Genomic DNA, 22190 nt, shown 5'->3' with positions numbered 1-22190 from the left:
TGACATCAGTAGGGGGAAAGTTATTGGAACGTATGTGCAGGAACCAGATATATAAGTATTTGGATAGATGTGGACTGATTAAGGATCGGCAGCATGGCTTTGTGCATGGTAGGTCATGTCTAACCAATCTTATAGAGTCTCTCGAGGAAGTTATCAGTAAAGTGGATGAAGGCAATGCAGTGGATTTTGTCTACGTGGACTTTAGCAAAGCACTTGACAAAGTCTAATGTTGGAGGTTGGTCTAGAAGGTTCAGTCACTCAGCATTCAAGATGAGAGAGTAGATTGAATGAGACACTGTCTTTGGGAGAAGCCAGACTGTGGTAGCAGATGGCTGCCTCTCTGACTGGAGGCCTGTGACTAGTGGTGTGCCACAGGGATCAGTGCTGGATCTGTTGCTGTTTGTCATCTATCTCAGATATCTGGAAGATAACATGGTTAGCTGGAATAAACAAATTTGTGGATGACAACAAGATTGGTGGTGTAGCGGACAGCAAGGAAGACTATCATGGCGAAGTGAGATCTGGACCAGCTGGGAAAATGGTTTGAGAACTGGAAAATGGAATTTAAAGCAGACAAGTGTGAATAGTTGCACTTTGGTATGACCGACCAAGGGAGGACTTTCACAGTGACTGGTCAGGTACGGAGCAGTGTTGTAGAAGAAAGGGACCTGGGAGTACAAGTCCTTAATTGACAGAAAGTGGTATCACAGTAAGATAGAGGCGAAAAGAAAGATTTCAGCCCATTGACCTTCATGAACCAAAGTACTGACAACAAAAGATGGATGTTATGTTGACTTGTATAAGACATTGTTGAGGCCTAATTTGGAGTATTCTTTGCAGTTTTGGTCACCAACCTACAGGAAAGATGTGAAAGAGGTTCAGAGAAAATTCATAAGGATGTTACCAGGTCTGGAGGACTTGGGTTAAAAGGAAACATTGAACAGGTCAGGACTTTATTCCTTGGAATGCAGAAGATTGAGGGGAGATTTGATTGTGGTGGTGGGTTATAGATAGGGTAAATGCAAGCTGGCTTTCTCCACTGAGATTGGGTGGGACTACAACCAGAGGCCATGGGTTAAGGGTGAAAGGTTAAACATTAACAGGAACATGAGGGGAAACTTCTTCACACAGATGGTCATCTGAGTGTGGAATGAGCAGCCAGCACAAGTGGTGCATGCAAGTTTGTTTTCAACATTTAAGAGGTTTGTGTAGGTACCTGGATGGTAGGGATAAGGGAATAGAAAGCTTAAATCAGGGGTCCCCAACCTTTTGTGCATTGCGGACCAGTTTCATATTGACAATATTCTTGCGGATCGGCTGCCCGGTGGGGGGGTGGGGGGGGGCGGGTAGGGTTGTCAACAGACGAGTAGCAGTCAAATACGCTGGGTTTTCCCTGAAAAGACTACAATGACCATGAAGCCTTGCGCGGGCACCAGTGTGCATGCATAACTTGCGCACGCGTGTACGATTTCTTTCTACAAATCGTTTTTGGTGATTCTGCTCGGGGGTGGGGGTGTGTTAATCACGACCAGAATATAGATGATAATTAGCTAATACACTCAATTTTGTTTCTAAAAGGGTTTATCTAACGATTTTAATTTTAAACACACAGCGCATATTTTCCTCGCATGAATATAGTGATAAGTCAATTATCAGGGGAGGACAGGGGAGCTTGAAGTGAATGTTGAACGAACTTCCAGTAGAAGTGGTAGAGGCAGGTTTGATATTATCATTTAAAGAAAGAATTGGATAGGTATATGGACAGGAAAGGAGTGGAGGGTTATGGGCTGAGTGCAGGTCGGTGGGATTAGGTGAGAGTAAGCGTTCAGCACGGACTAGAAGGGCAGAAATGGCCTGTTTCTGTGCTGTAATTGTTATATAGTTGTATAAGTCAATAGCATCATAACATTTTAAGTATTGTTTGGATATTAAACACGCAGCACATATTTTCCCTGTATGAACATATAAAATCATTGCAACACACCAATATCACTGAATCAGTGGGAGCCCTGGGCTTGTTTTCCTGCAACAAGATGGTCCTATCGATGGGTGATGGGAGACAGCAATACTCGAAGGAGATTCCTAATGTCCAGTATATTCCGCAGTTTAGTTTTCATTGCATTCATTGCAGAGATACATTGGAAATGGAAGCAACGTTTTCAGTGCTTTTGTGGCCATCTCAGGATATTCAGCCTTGACTTTGATCCAGAATGCCAGCAGAGATGTTACATCAAACATCAGCCCGCCGTCATTTGCAAGCTCGAGGAGTTGATCTCCTTCCCGCGCTGACATGGGTGACGCGTGGGTAATGACCTCACGTGCATAATGGCTCAACAGTGGACGTGACGGGGAACGAGGAAAGGTGCAGCTGACTCCTATCGCCAAATCATATCATTTCCTCGCAGCCCAGTAGAACATGCTCTGCGGCCTGGTTCCGGTCCACGGCCCGGTGGTTGGGGACCGCTGGTTTAAATAGTTCAGCACAAACCAGATGCCTCAAAGGGCCTGTTTTTGTGTTTTAATTTTCCATGACTGTGAGAAGAACCTGAAATAATCCAAAAATTCACATTGTCCTTTTAACAGCTGTGCGGACCAACCATTCATCTCAGCAGGAATTTTTTACATGGTGTTAAAACTGTGGCACTTTAAATTAACAGTACATAAAAGAAAATCCCAGCTGCACGTCAACAAAGGCTATTTGTGTGAGAGTGTTTCGGTTACTGTGGGGCCAGGCGCCCATGCAGCTCAGTGGGAACAGGGAATAATAGCAATGGAGAGAGTCAAACTGAGCCAGGTCACAAATTGGAGACGGCAGAAATGCCCCATTCTTATAGAGACATAGATATCGACATAGAATAGTACAGCACATTACAGGCCCTTCGGCCCACAATGTTATGCCAACCCTCGAACCCAACCTCCCATATAACCCCCCACCTTAAATTCCTCCATATACCTGTCTAGTCGTCTCTTAAACTTCACGAGTGTATCTGCCTCCACAACTGACTCAGGCAGTGCATTCCACGCACCAACCACTCTCTGAGTAAAAAAACCTTCCTCTAATATCCCCCGTGAACTTCCCACCCCTTACCTTAAAGCCATGTCCTCTTGTATTGAGCAGTGGTGCCTTGGGGAAGAGGCGCTGGCTATCCACCCTATCTATTCCTCTTATTATCTTGTATGCATCTATCATGTCTCCTCTCATCCTCCTTCTCTTCAAAGAGTAAAGCACTAGCTCCCTTAATCTCTGATCATGATGCATACTCTCTAAACCAGGCAGCATCCTGGTTAATCTCCTCTGTATCCTTTCCAATGCTTCCACATCCTTCCTATAGTGAGGTGACCAGAACTGGACACAGTGCTCCACTTGTGGCCAAACCAGAGTTTTATAGAGCTGCATCATTACACCGTGACTCTTAAACTCTATCCCTCGACTTATGAAAGCTAACACCCCATAAGTTTTCTTAACTGACCTATCTACCTGTGAAGCAACTTTCAGGGATCTGTGGACATGTACCCCTAGATCCCTCTACTCCTCCACACTACCAAGTATCCTGCCATTTACTTTGTACTCTGCCTTGGAGTTTCTCCTTCCAAGGTGTACCACCTCACACTTCTCCGGGTTGAAGTCCATCTGCCACTTCTCAGCCCACTTCTGCATCCTATCAATGTCTCTCTGCAATCTTCAATAATCCTCTACACTACCTATAACACCACCAACCTTTGTGTGGTCTGCAAACTTGCCAATCCACCCCTCTACCCCCACATCCAGGTCGTTAATAAAAATCACGAAAAGTAGAGGTCCCAGAACAGATCCTTGTGGGACACCACTAGTCACAATCCTCCAATCTGAATGTACTCCCTCCACCACGACCTTCTGCTTTCTGCAAGCGAGCCAATTCTGAATCCATCTGGCCAAACTTCCCTGGATCCCATGCCTTCTGACTTTCTGAATAAGCCTACCATGTGGAACCTTGTCAAATGCCTTACTAAAATCCATATAGATCACATCCACTGCAATAGCCTCATCTATATGCCTGGTCACCTCCTCAAAGAACTCTATCAGGCTTGTTAGACATGATCTGCCCTTCACAAAGCCATGCTGACTGTCCCTGATCAGACCATGATTCTCTAAGTGCCCATAGATCCTATCTCTAAGAATCTTTTCGAACAGCTTTCCCACCACAAATGTAAGGCTCACTGGTCAATAATTACCCGGAGTACCCCTACTACCTCTTTTGAACAAGGGACAACATTCGCCTCCCTCCAATCATCTGGTACCATTCCCATGGACAACGAAAACATAAAGATCCTAGCCAGAGGCTCAGCAATCTCTTCCCTTGCCTCATGGAGCAGCCTGGGGAATATTCCGTCAAGCCCCGGGGACTTATCCATCCTAAAGTATTTTAACAACTCCAACACCTCCTCTCCCTTAATATCAACATGCTCCAGAATATCAACCTCACTCATATTGTCCTCACCATCATCAAGTTCCCTCTCATTGGTGAATACCGAAGAGAAGTATTCATTGAGGACCTCGCTCACTTCCACAGCCTCCAGGCACATCTTCCCACCTTTATCTCTAATCGGTCCTACCTTCACTCCTGTCATCCTTTGTTTCTTCACATAATTGAAGAATGCCTTGGGGTTTTCCTTTACCCTGCTCGCCAAAGCCTTCTCATGCCCCCTTCTTGCTCTTCTCAGCCCCTTCTTAATCTCCTTTCTTGCTTCCCTATATTCCTCAATAGACCCATCTGATCCTTACTTCCTAAACCTCATGTATGCTGCCTTCTTCCACCTGACTAGATTTTCCACCTCACTTGTCAGCCATGGTTCCTTCATCCTACCATTCTTTATCTTCCTCACTGGGACAAATTTATCCCTAACATCCTGCAAGAGATCTCTAAACGTTGACCACATGTCCATAGTATATTTCCCTGCAAAAACATCATCCCAATTCACTCCCACAAGTTCCAGCCTTATAGTCTCATAATTTGCCCATCCCCAAATTAAAAATTTTCCTGTCCTCTCTGATTCTATCCTTTTCCATAATAATGCTAAATGCCAGGGAGTGGTGGTCACTGAACCCCAGATGCTCACCCACTGAGAGATTTCTGATCTGACCCAGTTCATTACCTAGGTTTAGATCTAGTATGGCATTCCCCTTAGTTGGCCTGTCCACATGCTGTGACAGGAATCTGTCCTGGACACACTTATCAAACTCTGCCCCATCTAAACCCTTGGAACTAATCAGGTGCCAATCAATATTAGGGAAGTTAAAGTCACCCATGATAACAACCCTGTTATTTTTGCACCTTCCCAAAATCTGCTTCCCAATCTGTTCCTCTGTATCTCTGCTGCTACCAGGGGGCCTATAGAATACCCCCGACAGAGTAACTGCTCCCTTCCTGTTCCTGACTTGAACCCATACTGACTCAAAAGAGGATCCTGCTACATTACCTACACTTTCCGTAGCTGTAATAGTATCCCAGACCTGTAATGCCACCCCTCCTCCCTTTTCTGCCCCCTCTCTATCGCTTTTAAAGCACTGCAATCCAGTGAGACAGGAAGAGCATCAGGGAATTGATGGTCATTCCAGATACCAGCACAGTGCCAGTCAGAAGATGATTTCTCTCTCCAACTTGGGTTCAACCTCACTGTAACAGTGTGATACCAGATCAAACCTTGGCAAGTCAAGTACCCTCATCTGAAACGTTGTCCTACATCCATTAATGGATTTTTAAAATCTTTTTACAGGTTAAAAACAAGAAGGAATTTGTCTCCAGGGATCTCAAACATGGCACACCAGTTTTGCTGTCTCTGTCTAGCTGTTTAAGTGGAGCAAGGGATTCAATCAACCATCCTTCCTGCTCAGACAGTGGGAATGGATTCACTCGGTCATCTCAATTCAAGGTCCATCAGCAAGTTCACACTGGGCAAGGCCATTCACCTGTACTGTGTGTGAGAAAGGATTCATTTGGTCATCCCACCTGTGGACACACCAGTCAGTTCACACTGGGGAGCAGCCGTTCACCTGCTCAGACTGTGGGAAGGGATTCACTTGCTCGTCTACCTAATGGCACACCAGCAAGTTCATACTAGGGAGCGGCCATTCACCTGCTCGGACTGTGGGAGGGGATTCACTTTGTCATCTCACTTACTGACACACCAGCGAGTTCACACTGGGGAGAAGCTGTTCACCTGCTCAGTCTGTGGGAGAGGATTCACTCAGTCATCCCACTTACTGGCACACCAGTCAGTTCACACCGGGGAGTGGCCATTCACCTGTCCAGAATGTGGGAAGGGATTCACTCGGTTATCCCACCTACAGATTCATCAGCGAGGTCACACTGGGGAGAAGCCATTCACCTGCTCAGAATGTGGGAAGGGATTCACTCGGTCATCCATCCTACAGAGTCATCAGCGAGTTCACACTGGGGAGAAGCCGTTCACCTGCTCAGTCTGTGGGAAGGGATTCACTCGGTCATCCAACCTACAGAGTCACCAGCAAATTCACACTGGGGAGAAGCCATTTGCCTGCTCAGTCTGTGGGAAGGGATTTACACTGTCATCCACCCTACAGAGTCATCAGCAAGTTCACACTGGGGAGAGGCTGTTCACCTGCTCTGAATGTGGGAAGGGATTCACTCAGTCATCCCACCTACATATTCATCAGCGAGGTCACACTGGGGAGAAGCCGTTCACCTGCTCGGACTGTGGGAAGGGATTCACTCGGTCATCCATCCTACAGAGACACCAGCGAGTTCACACTGGGGAGAAGCCATTCACCTGCTCAGTCTGTGGGAAGGGATTCACTTGGTCATCCACCCTACAGAGTCACCAGCAAATTCACACTGGGAAGAAGCCGTTCACCTGCTCAGTCTGTGGGAAGGGATTTACACTGTCATCCATCCTACAGAGTCATCAGCGAGTTCACACTGGGGAGAAGCCATTCACCTGCTCAGAATGTGGGAATGGATTCACTCGGTCATCCACCCTACAGAGTCATCAGCGAGTTCACACTGGGGAGAAGCCGTTCACCTGCTCAGTCTGTGGGAAGGGATTCACTCGGTCATCCGACCTACAGAATCATCAGCGAGTTCACACTGGGGAGAAGCCGTTTACCTGCTCATTCTGTGGGAAGGGATTCACTCGGTCATCCACCCTACAGAGTCACCAGCGAGTTCACACTGGAGAGAAGCTATTCACCTGCTCAGTCTGTGGGAAGGGATTTGTACTGTCATCCACCCTACAGAGTCATCAGCGAGTTCACACAGGGGAGAGGCTGTTCACCTGCTCAGACTGTGGGAAGGGATTCGCTCGGTCATCCCACCTACTGGCACACCAGTCAGTTCACACTGGGGAGTGGTCGTTCACCTGCTCAGAATGTGGGAAGGGATTTACTTGGTCATCTGGTCTCTTGAAACACCAGCGAGTTCACAATGGGGAGAAGCCATTCACCTGCTCAGAATGTGGGAAGAGATTCACTCAGTCATCCAACCTACAGAGACATCAGCAAGTTCACACTGGGGAGAAACTGTTCACCTGCTTAGAATGTGGGAAGGGATTCACTGAATCATCCCAACTACTGGCACACCAGTCAGTTCACAATGGGAAGAGGCCGTTGTTATGAATCCCGAGGTTTCATTTGCTGTGGACTGTCATTTTAAGAGAGAGAGCGAGATTAAGAAGGTGAATCAGTCTGACTTGCAGCTTGTTTGGTTTTAACCAAGGACGCAGACACTCAAAGTCAGACGGAGACAGAGGAAAAATGGAAGGATTGAAAAAAGGGAAATAGTGGCCAAGGGTCACTGTTTAGAACTCTTCTATGCCCACAAGGGTGGGTTAATTATCGATTCAGCGAACATCGAATGTGTGTTTATCACCTCGTTTGATCCATAGGAGTGGATCGGATTTGAGGTACCCTGTGAAGACCACTTACGTGTTATCCCTTGCCTGGGTGTGGTCTGGTAATTCACTGGAAGACGATACCCCTTGTGACAAGTCACTTTAGGCGATAATTTGTAAGTGGATTTGGAACAAAGCCGGATAAAATCTACGGCGACTGTTATCTCATTTTACCACCGTTGAACCTGTGGAATTCGACATAATTGCCTTCTCTCGACATTTACCCGGGATTACAAATATCTCTCTCTCATCACCTATTCCGTGGATGAACTGAATTTTCGTACTTTACCATCACAAGACTCTAAGGCTTGTTTCCCCCGAGCTCAATAGTCTGGAAGTTATATTTACACACATATATACACATAACACTGTTAACTTTTGTTTATCTTTCTGAAGTTACTGTATTATAAGTAGATACTAATAAAGATAGTGGTTTTAACATCAAAACCAAATTCCAGGTGTAGTCTACTGCTGCTGGTTCATTTCTAAAATGTTACGGTTCGTAACAAAATTGGGGTCTGCGTCTAGGATAGGAACAAAATTGGGAGTGTATTGATTAATTATCAATTTCATTGGGGAAATCCTTTTTGGTTTACTTGTGTGTGGAAAATCAGCAGCAATGGATGTCGATAGATTTCTGCAAGCGCCAACCTCTGAGGCGTTAGAGTACGCCAGAAGGATTGACTTGTTGAGAATTGCTAAAAAGTTAGAACTTGCTAAGGTGAAATCGACAATGAGGAGGTCACAGAGGCAGAGGATAATAGCTGAGTATTTTGTATCTGAGGATGTGTTTAAAGTGAAAGGGTTGGAGCTGTTTCCTGAAAGTAAACCTAGTGAGCTTGAGCTCCAGTACAAGTTAGAAAAATTAAAGATGGAGGATGTGGAAAGACAAAGGCAGTATGAGGATAGACAAAGGCAGTTTGAGGCTGAAGAGGCAGAAAAGCAGAGAGAAGAAGCAGAAAGACAGAGGCTGTTCGAGTTAGAAAAGATAGAGAGATCACAGAAAAGGGGTCTAGCTTTAGACTTCGGTGATAAGTTTGAAGCCAGTCAGGAAGTTAAATTGGTACCTCCATTTGACGAGGCAGAAGTTGATAAATACTTTGCTTTTGAGAAGTTTGCTCAGAGTGTAAAGTGGCCAAAAGAGGGTTGGCCTATTCTCTTACAAAGTGTAATTAAGGGGAAGGCTCAGCAACCCTATTCTGCTTTGACAGTTGATGAAGCAGCTGATTATGACACAGTGAAACAGGCTGTGCTCAAAGCTTATGAGTTGGTCCCAGAAGCATACAGGCAAAAGTTTAGAAATTTGAGGAAATCTGTGAATCAGAATTATATGGAATTTGCTCATGAGAAGTTTGTGTGTTTTGACCGCTGGTACACATCTAAGAACGTAAATGATCATTTTAACAGCTTGAAAGAGTTGGTCTTAATTGAAGAATTTGAAAGGTGCGTCCCTGATGACATAAACACATATTTAGATGAAAACGATTCTGCCAGTTTGCAGGAGTCTGCTTGATTAGCAGATGAGTTTGCTTTAACTCACAAGTTTACCCGAATAAGAGCTACCAAAAGAGTATCAGGGATAACCAGGGTAAACCAGAAATTTAAGCTGGGATGAGTGACAAGAGTAAGGATGGAGGGAAGCAGTTGAAGTAGAAATATTTTGTTCTTACTTGTTACTATTGTAAGAAAACTGGTCATGTTATGGCTAATTGTTCCATCCTGAAGAAGAAAAAGGAAAAGGAGACAGTCCCAAATGCCTGTGATCAATATGTTGAAGCACTGATAAACCCACTGGGTTCTGAACATTCTGTTGAGGCTCAGTTAAGGACTGAGAGGTCTGACCGAGTTAAGAAGGGATTTGATCATTTTGTGTCAGATGCGTTTGTATTAGTAAAGGAAGGGTCAACCCCGGTACCAGTGAAAATTCTTCGAGATACTGGGGCTCCTCAGTCACTTATATTAGACAGTGTTCTAAAGTTTGGTGATGAGACTGACATTGGTGAGGTAAATCTTATTAAAGGCATTGGGGGTGGCATGGTTTCTGTGCCATTGCACAGGGTAACTTTACAGTCAGGGTTGGTTTCAGGACCTGTTAAGATCAGATTATGCTCCAGTTTACTGGTGGAAGATGTTACTTTGTTGTTAGGGAATGATCTGGCAGATGGTAAAGTTATTCCTGCAGTGCAGTTGACAACTAAGCCAACCACTGATGACCCACAGATGGACTTTAAAGTTTATCCTTCCTGCGCAGTAACTTGAAGTATGGCTAAAAAGTCTGCCAACGCAGGCTGTTCTGTGCAGCACGATTCCGATATCCATGTCAGCCAAAAATTGGGATTCAGTTCATGATGACCTGTCAGGCACTTTTCTGCCTTCATTGTTTCAACAGGATTCAGGTAGTAAGTCTGATGAGAACGTTTTATCTCTGTCTAGGAAGGAGTTTATAGCAGAACAGAACCGAGACCCTGATATTGAAGCTTTAAAAGAAACAGCTCTGTCAGATAATGAGATTGAGAAAGTACCAGTTGGCTATTATCTCAAGGATGGAGTGTTAATGAGGAAGTGGAGGTCGCCTGCTATACCTGTGAGTGAGGAATGGGCAGTTGTTCACCAAGTTGTAGTCCCTAAAGTTTATAGGACTAACATTTTAACTTTGGCCCACGGTATGCCCTGAGGTGGCCATTTCGGAGTGAATAAAACTGTAAACAGGATTATGAAAGAATTTTACTGGCCTAATTTGAGGAAAGATGTTGTGTTCTTTTGCAGAACTTGTCACACTGGTCAAGTTGGATGTAAACCTAATCAGGTCACCCCAGTGGCCCCACTCCGGCCCATACCTGCGTTCGGTGAACCCTTTTCCAAAGTTATAGTGGATTGTGTTAGCCCATTGCCAAAGACTGAATCTGGCCATCAGTGTTTGCTAACTATTATGTGTACTGCATCCAGATTCCTGGAGGCAATACCTCTCAGAAATATTAAAGCTAAAACTGTGGCGAAGGCTCGTACCAAGTTGTTTTACTTTATTTGGTTTACCTAAAGAAATCCAGTCTGATCAAGGAAGTAACTTTACATCTGGATTGTTCCAGCAGGTAGATTATGAACTGGGAGCTAAACAAATTACAGCGTCTGAGTACCATCTGGAATCGCAAGGGGCTTTAGAAAGATTTCATTCTACCCTCTAAACAATGATTAAGACATACCGTGTTGAAAATGGAAAAGACTGGGATGAAGGAATACATTTGCTTTTGTTTGCAGTATGAGAGTCGGGACAGGAATTACTGGGCTTTAGCCCTTTTGGACTTGTATTTGGTCATAGAGTGAGGGGAACTTTGGCCTTGTTAAAGGAACAGTGGATTGATGGGGATGTACTTGTTAACTTGTTAGACAATGTTTTGAAGTTCAAAAATAAAGTACACCAAGCCAGTAGTCTAGACCGGATAGACCAAAGCTTTTTCTCTTCATTCTCTTCATTTTGACCCTCTGTCCACACTGAAACGGTGTTTTCCCCCCTCGAAAACAGAGATTTTGTACAACGCCCTCGTGAGCGTGTAAATTTGAAAACGCCGATTGTGTAGTGCAGCGTGGACGGGCTAAACAGATATTTTTAAAAACGCTGTCATGACGTGCCGGAACAAATGGCGGAAGCATGGCATTTAATTGTTTTCTTGAATGCAACCCCCCACACAACCTAACAATTTCAGAACAGACGGCAACAATACTGAAGCCAGAAAAGTTAGAAATGTACTTACCTAATACTTTGACCCATAGCTTACTGAATAAATAAGTATACTAACTTTGCCCTGTTTTCTGTCCTTGCTTGTGTGAAGGTAGTTTACCTATTTATGCAAGTACTTCTTTTACAATAGATGTGTAACAGCCTAATGTAACATTGTATGGAAATACAAGATAACACTGATGCAGACATGTTTTATACATTTAACAAGGCGCTTTATTTGTCACGGACTCTTCTGGCAATCCACCACCTTACTATTTACCTCAGGAATTGGGCTTCAATCCCCTCGTTTAATTTCCAATCATTCCCAGGTTCCACTACCTACACACACCTGTTTTCCATCAGAAAATGCAGGATAAAGGAAGGCTGTGGAAGCATTGGAAAGGATACAGAGGAGATTTACCAGGATGCTGCCTGGTTTAGAAAGTATGCATTATGATCAGAGATTAGGGGAGCTAGGGCTTTACTCTTTGGAGAGAAGGAGGATGAGAGGAGACATGATAGAGGTGTACAAGATAATAAGAGGAATAAATAAAGTGGATAGCCAGCGCCTCTTCCCCAGGGCACCACTGCTCAATACAAGAGGACATGGCTTTAAGGTAGGGGGTGGGAAGTTCAAGGGGGGTATTAGAGGAAGTATTTTTACTCAGAGAGTGGTTGGTGTGTGGAATGCACTGCCTGAGTCAGTGGTGGAGGCAGATACACTAGTGAAGTTTAAGAGACTACTAGATAGGTATATTTAGGAATCTAAGGTGGGGGCTTATATGGGAGGCAGGGTTTGAGGGTCAGCATAACATTGTGGGCCGAAGGGCCTGTGCTGTGCTGTACTATTCTATGTTCTATGTTCTAAAGACACTGTGATCACAACAAGGAGCTGCCAGTTCATTGGTCGACTCTGGTGTGAGTAACCTCATTTCATGGTTCTTAGGGCCATTAGTTCTAAGTCTAGCATCACTCCTGGATTCTCTCCAAACCCAAGACTTCAGCTAAAGACTCTCCTGGAAACCGATTCCATGCTTGCTACGGCGATAATGCCTTCTGACTCTGTCCCCGCGCCCGTGTTCTGCACTTGGGTTTGTCCACCACCACACTCGTGTAATGTGATTAATGTATTGCTTGTGCAAACAGTCAATAGATGCAATTATCACCTTTGCCCAGTAACTCATTCTATTGCACATGTTAAACACAGAAAAAAATAATACACAAAGACATGGCCAAGGTAAAGGCAAACAAATGAGGTAACAGCAAATGTCACTTTTGCCCAGTGACAAGCCTCATTGCATTTAGTTGTAGCTGTCGTCCCTTACATCGGTGAAGAGACTATGGCTGCAGAAAATGTTTCTGGACAAACGCGCACCAAGTACACCTTTTCTTCTTCGCTTGTTTTCCGTGTGTCTTGAGCATGCCCAGTAGGAGGAGATTCACCCAAATATCCATTCTAATGTGGACGGAGGTATTTTGAAAATCATTGTTTTTATGCCAAACCGATGTTTTCAAAATTATCCTGTCTAGTGTGGACGTAGCCTGAGACTTTTTACAAGCCCAACATGGTCCCAGTTAGGCTAATGAACTTGGTTGTTCTAGAAAACATTGATAACAAGTTGGCTCATCTGCAGCCAAAGCAAGAACAACAGCTGAAGGAATTAATTCTGAAGTTTAAAGATTTATTTCCCGGTGTTCCCAAGCAAACGACGGTTGCAGTACACGACGTAGATATTGGTCAAGCCAAACCGATTAAACAACACCCATATCACATGAACGTAGAAAAGTGTAAATTGGCTGAGCAACAAATTGAATATATGCTGAAAAATGGTATTTTTAGGCCTTCAAAATCAGATTAGAGCTCACCTTGTGTTATAGTGCCCAAACCTGATGGTAGTGTTAGATTTTGCACTGATTATAGGAAGGTAAATGCAGTAACAAAAACGGATGCCTATTCTATCCCTAGGGTGGATGATTGCATCGATAAGGTTGGAAAAGCTAAATTTCTTATAAAGATTGATCTGTTGAAAGGGTATTGGTATGTTCCATTGACAGACAGAGGTAGAGAAATTTCTGCATTTGTGACAGCTTCTGGGTTGTATGACTACAATGTTTTGCCACTTGGAATGAAAAATGCTCCAGGAACATTCCAGAGAATGATTGATTCTGTAATTCGAGGGTTAGAACACGCAGTTGCCTATATTGGTGACTTAGTCACAGGGGGTGACATTTGGGAAGAGCATATCTCTGCAGTAGAAAAGCTGTTTGACAGGCTTTCCCAGGCCAACCTTACAGTTAACTTTAGCTGAGAGTGAATTTGGCCATGCCACTGTGACCTATCTTGGCTATGTTGTGGGTCAAGGCAAGTTGGCACCTGTTCAGGCAATTTCTGAAGTTCCTATTCCAACTGGTAAGAAGCCTCTTAGAAGATTTCTGGGAATGGTTGGATATTATCATAAGTTCTGTCAGAACTTTGCAGATATCGCTCTTCCTCTGACTAATCTCCTGAAGAAGGGTGAAAAGTTTGTTTGGACCGAGCCTTATCAGGAGGCATTTGATTGATTGAAAGTTATTGTTTGAGATTAGGTCAATCAATGTAGTGTCATCAGCAAATGTAATTAGCAGATTGGAGCTGTGGGTGATGACACAAGTCATGGGTGCACAGAGAGTAAAGGAGAGGGCCAAGGAAACAACCCTGTGGGGTTTGTGTGCTGAGGGTCAGAGAGACAGAGGTGAGGGAGTCCACTCTTACCACCTGCCGGCGATCTGACAGGAAGTCCAGGATCCAGCTACACAAGGGCAGGGTGAAGGCCGAGGTCTCTGAGCTTCTTGTTGATACTTCACGCCTTCATATGGCTACTGCTCTGCTCATGACTGCAAGGAACTGCAGAGAACTTTGGAGAGCAGAGAACATCAGAGAAACAAGCCTCCCCACCATGGACTCTTCCTACAGTTCCCCTGTCTCGCAAAAGCAGGACATGTACTCAAAGATCCTCACAACCTAGACATCCTTGCTGCAAACCTGCTCCCCCATCGGGGAAGAGATTCAAATGCCTCAAAGGGCGTACCACCAGGCTCAAGGACGGCTTTCTGTCTGCGGTTGTAAGCCAAATGAATGATAACATGGACTCGACCTCACAGTGTAACTTGACGTGACCCTGCACCATATGTCTATCTGCACTGCACTTTCTCTACAGCCATAATGCTTTGTTACAGTTATTGTTTTGTCATATATCAGCTCAATGTACTGTAGTAATGTATCGATCTGTGTGGAAGGTAGGTCAGGCAAGATTTTCACTGTACGTGATGATAATAAACAAATTCCCTATTTTAATCATGTGGAAATATTAGACAGACTGAGCTGCTTTGGAGCCACAGAAGGAAACTTAACTGTTGTAATTTCTGAAGAATGCAAATAAATGGAAAAGGCTTCAATCTCGCATTACGATCTGCGGTGACTGGGATCAGGTGACCGGTGGTGGGTCTCCCATATCAATATCAGAATCAGGTTTAATAGCACCGGCATATATCATGAAATTCATTGTCTCTGCAGCAGCAATAGAACCTAATTCATAACAATAGATTTTAACAATTGTGATTTAAAATAAGAACATACATATTAAATAGTTAAATTATGTAAGTAGTACAACATAAAAATAAACTATTTTAATTGTGTGGAAGTATTTGACTGACTGAGTTGTTGCTTTGGAAATTCTGGAGTGAAGCTTAACTAAACTGCACACATTTCTGAGAAGCTCAGATAAATAGAAAAGGCTAAATTCTCACATAAATGGGTCATACACCCAGAAACATTGGCTGCACTTCAGCAGGTAAAAACAGTGGAATGAAACATGCTGAAAATATTGCAGACAAAAACATATTGTCCACCCACAACGAGAGGACGTGACAGATCCAGATCTCACTGCCTTGTCTGAACAGGCAAAAGATGAAGCTACACGGACACGTAGAGCAGTGACCGGAAGATGCTGCAGATCTGCGGGGAAAATGTGAACAGGAAACGGGATCAGGTAACGGGTGGAGGGTCTCCCACCTGAACCGGTGACTCTGGTCCTCGCCCATCACACGCTGCCCAACCCATCCGCTGCATTTCCCATATTATTCCATATTTACACTAGATACGTATTTAGTTTTTCACTCCATATCTTCCCCGTCCCTTTCCATCCACCTCCAGGTCACAGAGTCACGGGCTCGATTCCCATCCCGGTCCGACACACAATTCAGATGCAAACTGGAAATGTGCAGGTTTCATTTAAATCAGTCTTATGTTCATAAACACTAATTTCCATTCACATTCCTCCGGCCTCACTGGACAGTAACACTGAAACAGCAGATGGTGGCCATTCACCCCCTCTAACCATCAACAAGATGGCGGCTGCTCTCCCATCTCAGTCACGTGTTTCTGCCCGATCCTCATTTCTTCGATCCCTCCGGTCTCCACACATCTGCTGGCCTCTGTTTTATGTCAGGACGATCACTGGGTCTTCACCACCCTCTGTGGTGGGAATTTACAGACATTCACCACCCTCGGAGTGGAGACATTTCCCCTCATCTCAGTCCCGGACAGTCCACCCCCTTTTTCAGAGACTGGGATCCCTGGTTCAACCGGTAATGATGTTGTGCATTTCAATGTGTTCAACTCTCAGTCCTCGATTCTCTAAATGAAAGTGTTAGCGCATTTGATCTTTCTTCATATGATGACCCCACCACTCCAGGGTTCAGTCTGGTGAATCTTCATTGCACTCTCTATAACAAATACTCTCTAACCTCTCTGTTAACCCTCTATGGAATTAATTTCCATCTTCTGCAGCCCCGTGTTGCCCCAACCACTCACCTCCCACCCCTGTCACTATTTCCACCTTCCCACCTCCCCCTCACCTGGACCCACCTCTCACTCCCCAGCTCTTGCCCCATCCCCACCCCTCACCTCTTTTCTCGGACTATTTCCCGTCCACTCTCAGTCCAGAGGGAGGGTCTCGGCCCGAAATGTTGACGGTCCATTTCCCTCCACAGATGCTGCCCGACCCACTGAGTTCCTCCGGCAGTTTGTTCTTTGGTCTGTATAACCCGTGTTAGTGTGGGGAGCGGGATTTTACACCATATTCCCGGTACAATCTCAACAAAACACAAATAATTGTCACTTTGCCCGGACCATCGGCCCCGCTTGCAGGGCAACAGTCTGCCGGTGTTTGCCCCCAATGTGGTGAATCGCCACCACCGTGGGCTCAGACATTTCCACAGATGAGCCCCTCCTGTCCCCACCGGGACAAACATCCTGTCCGCCCCCTCTCTCACCGTCTTCATCCTCTCCCTCCCCGGGGAACCGGCATCAAACCGACGGGCCGAGCGGTCTTCTCCTACCTCTCAGCGATACATCAGACTCCGGCCGCAGGAGACGCTTCACAAACGCCCCAACTTCCCTCGGAGAGAAATGGAAATAAATCAGAAAGCGGACATTTACTTTGGGATTTGTTCCGCTTTGACGGGCAGTTCGCACTGCAGCAGAGACGGGGTAACGCCCTCTCGGCTGGTCCGCCTCCACTATTGGTTGTAACCAGTGATTGACATCGCTTCGCACCAATGGGAATAGCGCAGCTCTGCAATCAGTCCAATTCCTCTGTTGACTGTTCGGGGGGTGGGGCGTAGCTCGAGCTCAGTTGCCGTTAAACCGAAAAAGCTCGAGCACAGCAGCGCGTGTGTGACGTAAGGCACCGTGCTCGTGACAGCAGATGCAGATACGGGGAGACCATGGGTGACGTCAGGCGTGTGGGGGGAGGGGGGCTGCTGTGTGACGTCACGTGAGGGGAGCGCTTCAGTTTTAAAACACCTTTTGTTGGGTCCGATCTGGAACAACAAAATTAAATTCGGGTTTCATCGGGACCGGATCCGGTGTTGTGAGATGTGTCCGGCTGTGCCGTGTTGTTGGTGGAGTGGGCAGCGGGGTGTTTGTCTCCGGGCTCTCCTCAGCCCCGGTTTTCACTTTGCGACCGAGCCCGGGCCGTGGATCAATTCCTTGTGGTTCTGCAGGGGGTTTGGGGCGAAGGGACAGTCTGTCTGTCTGTCTGTCTGTCTGTGTGGGTCGGGGTTATGAGTGGGTCCCGGGACAAATTAACTTGTAAACACCGGACCATCTGGTGAATTGGATCAGACAGCTTCGCTCGCCTGTCCTTTCAGGAAACAACAATTCTCTCTTCATATTAATGACTGTCTAAACTTGCTGTGAACAAGATTCTGTGTTACAAGATTGTGAGTTACAGAGTCTAGGACAGCTGTCACCGTCATGGGCTGCGAGTGCAGACAGGGATTGGGGTCACTGAGCTGTGCATCAGAGAAGGACACGGGTTTGTACAGCCTCCTGTGGGGTAGAAATGTCCACACGGTGAATTCGGATCTGCTGGCACATCGGGAGTCTGAAAGGGAAAGGGAATAGGGAAGGGGCTGAGCAGAGAGTTTTAACAGGGGAACCTGTTCAGGGGTGGAGGGGTACAGGAGCTGTCTGATAGATCGTTTTAATTGTTTTTTATAATCTCACAGATGGTGACTGAGGAAGAAGCTTGTTGACGGAGGATACCCGGAGGCGAGCAGCTCAGACACCAAGTGAAGAGTAAACCTGCAACCTCGTGGACAGTGAGGAAATGGTCGGTGGAGGCTTATGAGGCGCTCCAGGGTCGTTTTGAGGTGACAGACTGGCAGGCACTCTGTGAGCCACATGGAGAGGATATTGATGGGTTCACAGAGTGCATCACTGATTTCATCAACTTCTGTGTGGACTGCAATGTTCCGACAAGAACTGTCCTTTGTTATTCAAATAACAACCATGTGTAACAAAGGACATTAAGGACATCCTGAACGCTAAAAAGAGGGCGTTTAGAGATGGAAATAGGGAGGAGCTGAGGGCAATACAGAGGGACCTGAAAGCCAGGATCAGGGAGGCTAAAGACAGGTACAGGAGGAAGCTTGAGTGGAAACTCCAGCAGAACAACATGAGAGAGGTCTGGAAGGGGATGAGGACCATCACTGGGTTTTGGCAAACTAACAACAGAGGAGCTGAAGGCAGTGGGGACAGGGCCAATGAACTTAACCTGTTCTTTAACATTTGACATTGTGACCCCTGCCCATCCCCCACATGAGCCATCTGTTCTCGGCTCCCAACCAACACATATTCCACTCTCCCCTCCTACCCCTCCTCACAGTCCCCCACCCTGCTGTCATGACCATACCCCTCCCCCACACAAAACCACCACAGTGGCCTTCACGACTGAACAGGTGAGAAGACAGCTGAAACGTCTCAACCCAAGCAAGGCTGCAGGACCCGATGGTGTCAGCTCCAGGGTGCTCAAAGCCTGTACCCCTCAGCTATGTGGAGTACTTTGCCATGTATTCAACATGAGCCTGAGGCTCCAGAGGGTTCCTGTACTGTCGAAGACGTCCTTCCTCGTTCCTGTGCCAAAGATGCCATGCCCCAGCGGCCTCAATGACTACAGACCGGTGGCATTGACCTCCCACATCATGAAGACCCTGGAGAGACATGTTCTGGAGCTCTTCCGGCCTATGGTCAGGCCACACTTAGATCCCCTCCAGTTCGCCTACCAGCCCCGACTAGGAGTTGAGGATGCCATCGTCTACCTGCTGATCCATGTCTATGCCCACCTGGACAAGCCAGCGAGCACTGTGAGGGTCATGTTTTTTGACTTCTCCAGTGCGTTCAACACCATCTGCCCTGCTCTGTTGGGGAAGAAGCTGACAGCGATGCAGGTGGATGCTTCCCTGGTATCATGGATTCTTGATTACCTGACTGGCAGACCACAGTACGTGTGCTTGCAACACTGTGAGTCCGACAGAGTGATCAGCAGTACTAGGGCTCCACAGGGGACTGTCTTGTCTCCCTTTCTCTTCACCATTTACACCTTGGACTTCAACTACTGCACAGTCTTGTCATCTTCAGAAGTTTTCGGATGACTCTGCCATAGTTGGATGCATCAGCAAGGGAGATAAGGTTGAGTACCGAGCTACAGTAGGAAACTTTGTCACATGGTGTGAGCAGAATTATCTGCAGCTTAATGTGAAAAAGACTAAGGAGCTGGTGGTAGACCTGAGGAGAGCTAAGGTACCGGTGACCCCTGTTTCCATCCAGGGGGTCAGTGTGAACATGGTGGAGGATTTCAAATACCTGGGAATACGAATTGACAATAAACTGGACTGGTCAAAGAACACTGAGGCTGTCTACAAGAAGGGTCAGAGCCGTCTCTATTTCCTGAGGAGACTGAGGTCCTTTAACATCTGCTGGACGATACTGAGGATGTTCTACAAGTCTGTGGTGGCCAGTGCTATCATGTTTGCTGTTGTGTGCTGGGGCAGCAGGCTGAGGGTGGCAGACAACAACAGAATCAACAAACTCATTTGTAAGGCCAGTGATGTTGTAGGGATGGATCTGGACTCTCTCATGGTGGTGTCTGAAAAGAGGATGCTGTCCAAGTTGCATGCCATCTTGGTTAATGTCTCCCATCCACTACATAATGTACTGGGTGGGCACAGGAGTACATTCAGCCAGAGACTCATTCCACCGAGATGCAACACAGAGCATCACAGGAAGTCATTCCTGCCTGTGGCCATCAAACTTTACAACTCCTCCCTTGGAGAGTCAGACACCCTGAGCCGATAGGCTGGTCCTGGACTTATTTCATAATTTACTCGCATAATTTACATATTACTGTTTAACTATTTATGGTTCTATTACTACTTATTATTTATGGTGCAACTGTAACGAAAACCAATTTCCCCCGGGATCAATAAAGTATGACTATGACAATGACTATGAATCAGGAATTGAATTGAATTGACTTTATTTCTTACATCCATCAGGAGTAAAAATCTTTACATTAGGACTCCATCTAAATGTGCAACGTGCAATCATAGTAATTTATAATAGTTTATAATAAATAAAACAGACAATGTAATATAGATTACACTCAAATCAGTGTGAGTTCATCAGTCTGACGGCCTGGTGGAAGAAGCTGTCCCGGAGCCTGTTGGTCCTGGCTTTTATGTTGCGGTACCGCTTCCCGGATGGTATCAGGAGAGTGACAGTGATGTGATTTCCTGTGTCACGGGTACAGACAGTCGTCTCAAGTGAGGAGTTTGTGTGGAGATGCAGCTTCTCTGGAGGTGGAGGAAGAAGAACACACCAACAGGTGGAACCAGCTGTGGGAAGACATGGTTTGTCAGGTCTGAACATGAGCTGAATGTACCACAACCTTCAGACTGAATCAGAAAACCATTCTGAGGGTATTTGAAATGTCAGAATCAGGGGAGATGTGATCACATGTGCAGAGGGCAGGGGTTGTGTCTCCATCAGACCCTCAGTGAGATGGTTCAAGTTACAATGTACAGGGATGAAAGCACAGTGTTTGGGGCCGGATTTAATCACTGATTCTTACACAGTGACAGGGTTAGTTTTGCTGTAAGGAAGCAACATTAATGGAAGACGCAGGGACTTCATCAATTGCCAGTTGTTTAGCAGAAGTGACCAATTTGTATGTTACCTCGACAGAAACAGATTTTCACAGTGGTGACAAAAGGGTTCAGTCTGGTTTATTTCAGGTTGGAAAGGGGTGAGAGGTTTTGAAATCAATGCCTTGCGGTGCCACCATCGTTAATTTGTCATGTCCGGAGTGGTGGATCACACAGCACGGAAACAGGCCTTTGGCCAGCCATACCTGTTCTGACCATCCACTCACTGTCTACACTGGTCCCATTTATCAGCACTCGGTTCATAGCCGACTGTATCTCGACAGTTTCAATGCTCACCCACTTCGTAATGTTGTGAAGGGACCTGTCTCCACCACCACCTCGGGCAGTGTGTTCCAGATTTCAGCTACTCTCTGAGTGAAAAATCTCCTCTTCAGATCCCTCTAAACCTCTTCGTCCTCTGTTTAAATCTATGCCCTCTGATCAGTGACACCTCTGTCCCAGGATCGTGGCCGACATGGGCATCAGTGAGGCCTTTGACAAGGTTCAGCATGGTAAGTTGCTGTGGAAAGTCAGATCAGATGGGATCCAGGGAGAGCTGGCTAACTGGATGCACAGTTGTCTTGATGGTAGGAAGCAGAGAGTGATGGTGGGAGGCTGTTTATTGGACTCAAGGCCCGGCCCAGTGGGGTTCCCCAGGGTTACAACCATTGCTCTTGTTATTTATTGATATTTAATTATATTTGCAGTTACACAGTTTGTTGAATTATATGCTCTACTTGATCTTTCATTGATCCCGTTGCTATTCTATAGATTTGCTAAGTGTTCCTGTAGAAAAAAAGAATCTCACGGTTATATGTGGTGACATATATGTACTTTAATGAAGGCTATGGTGCAGGTAGTTGGAAATAGGCAGTAAAAACAAAAGCAGGTCAGCATTGACTAGAAGGGCTGAAGGGCCTGCTTCAGTGCTGCTGGATTCTGTGACTCCAATAATATTCTGATTTGTAATTTCCACAGTCAGTGCTTTGCTACTAAACACTGAACCCAGAAATTTACCCAAACGAGAATTGAAAGTCTCTTA

The 22190-nt window shown here is 45.8% G+C and overlaps 1 protein-coding gene across 4 annotated transcripts in view; it reads left to right on the top strand.

Annotated features, from left to right (window-relative positions):
- The window catches only part of LOC140206855 (uncharacterized), a 30249-nt gene extending 9633 nt beyond the window's left edge, over positions 1-20616 (top strand). For 2 of the 4 annotated variants that reach the window (XM_072275101.1, XM_072275100.1), the window contains exon 3: positions 5755-10662. In XM_072275101.1, coding sequence (XP_072131202.1) covers positions 6074-7630 — 1557 coding nt within the window. In that variant the 5' untranslated portion in view covers positions 5755-6073 and the 3' untranslated portion in view covers positions 7631-10662. The other 2 variants (XR_011888408.1, XR_011888409.1) reach the window with 2 other exon arrangements.
- Positions 20617-22190: the final 1574 nt, after the last annotated feature.

The sequence above is a fragment of the Mobula birostris genome, chromosome 13 (assembly GCF_030028105.1).
Source record: "Mobula birostris isolate sMobBir1 chromosome 13, sMobBir1.hap1, whole genome shotgun sequence".
Classification (NCBI taxonomy): domain Eukaryota; kingdom Metazoa; phylum Chordata; class Chondrichthyes; order Myliobatiformes; family Myliobatidae; genus Mobula; species Mobula birostris.
The sequence above is the reverse complement of the archived record's forward strand: the minus strand, read 5'-3'. Positions and strand labels throughout refer to the sequence as shown.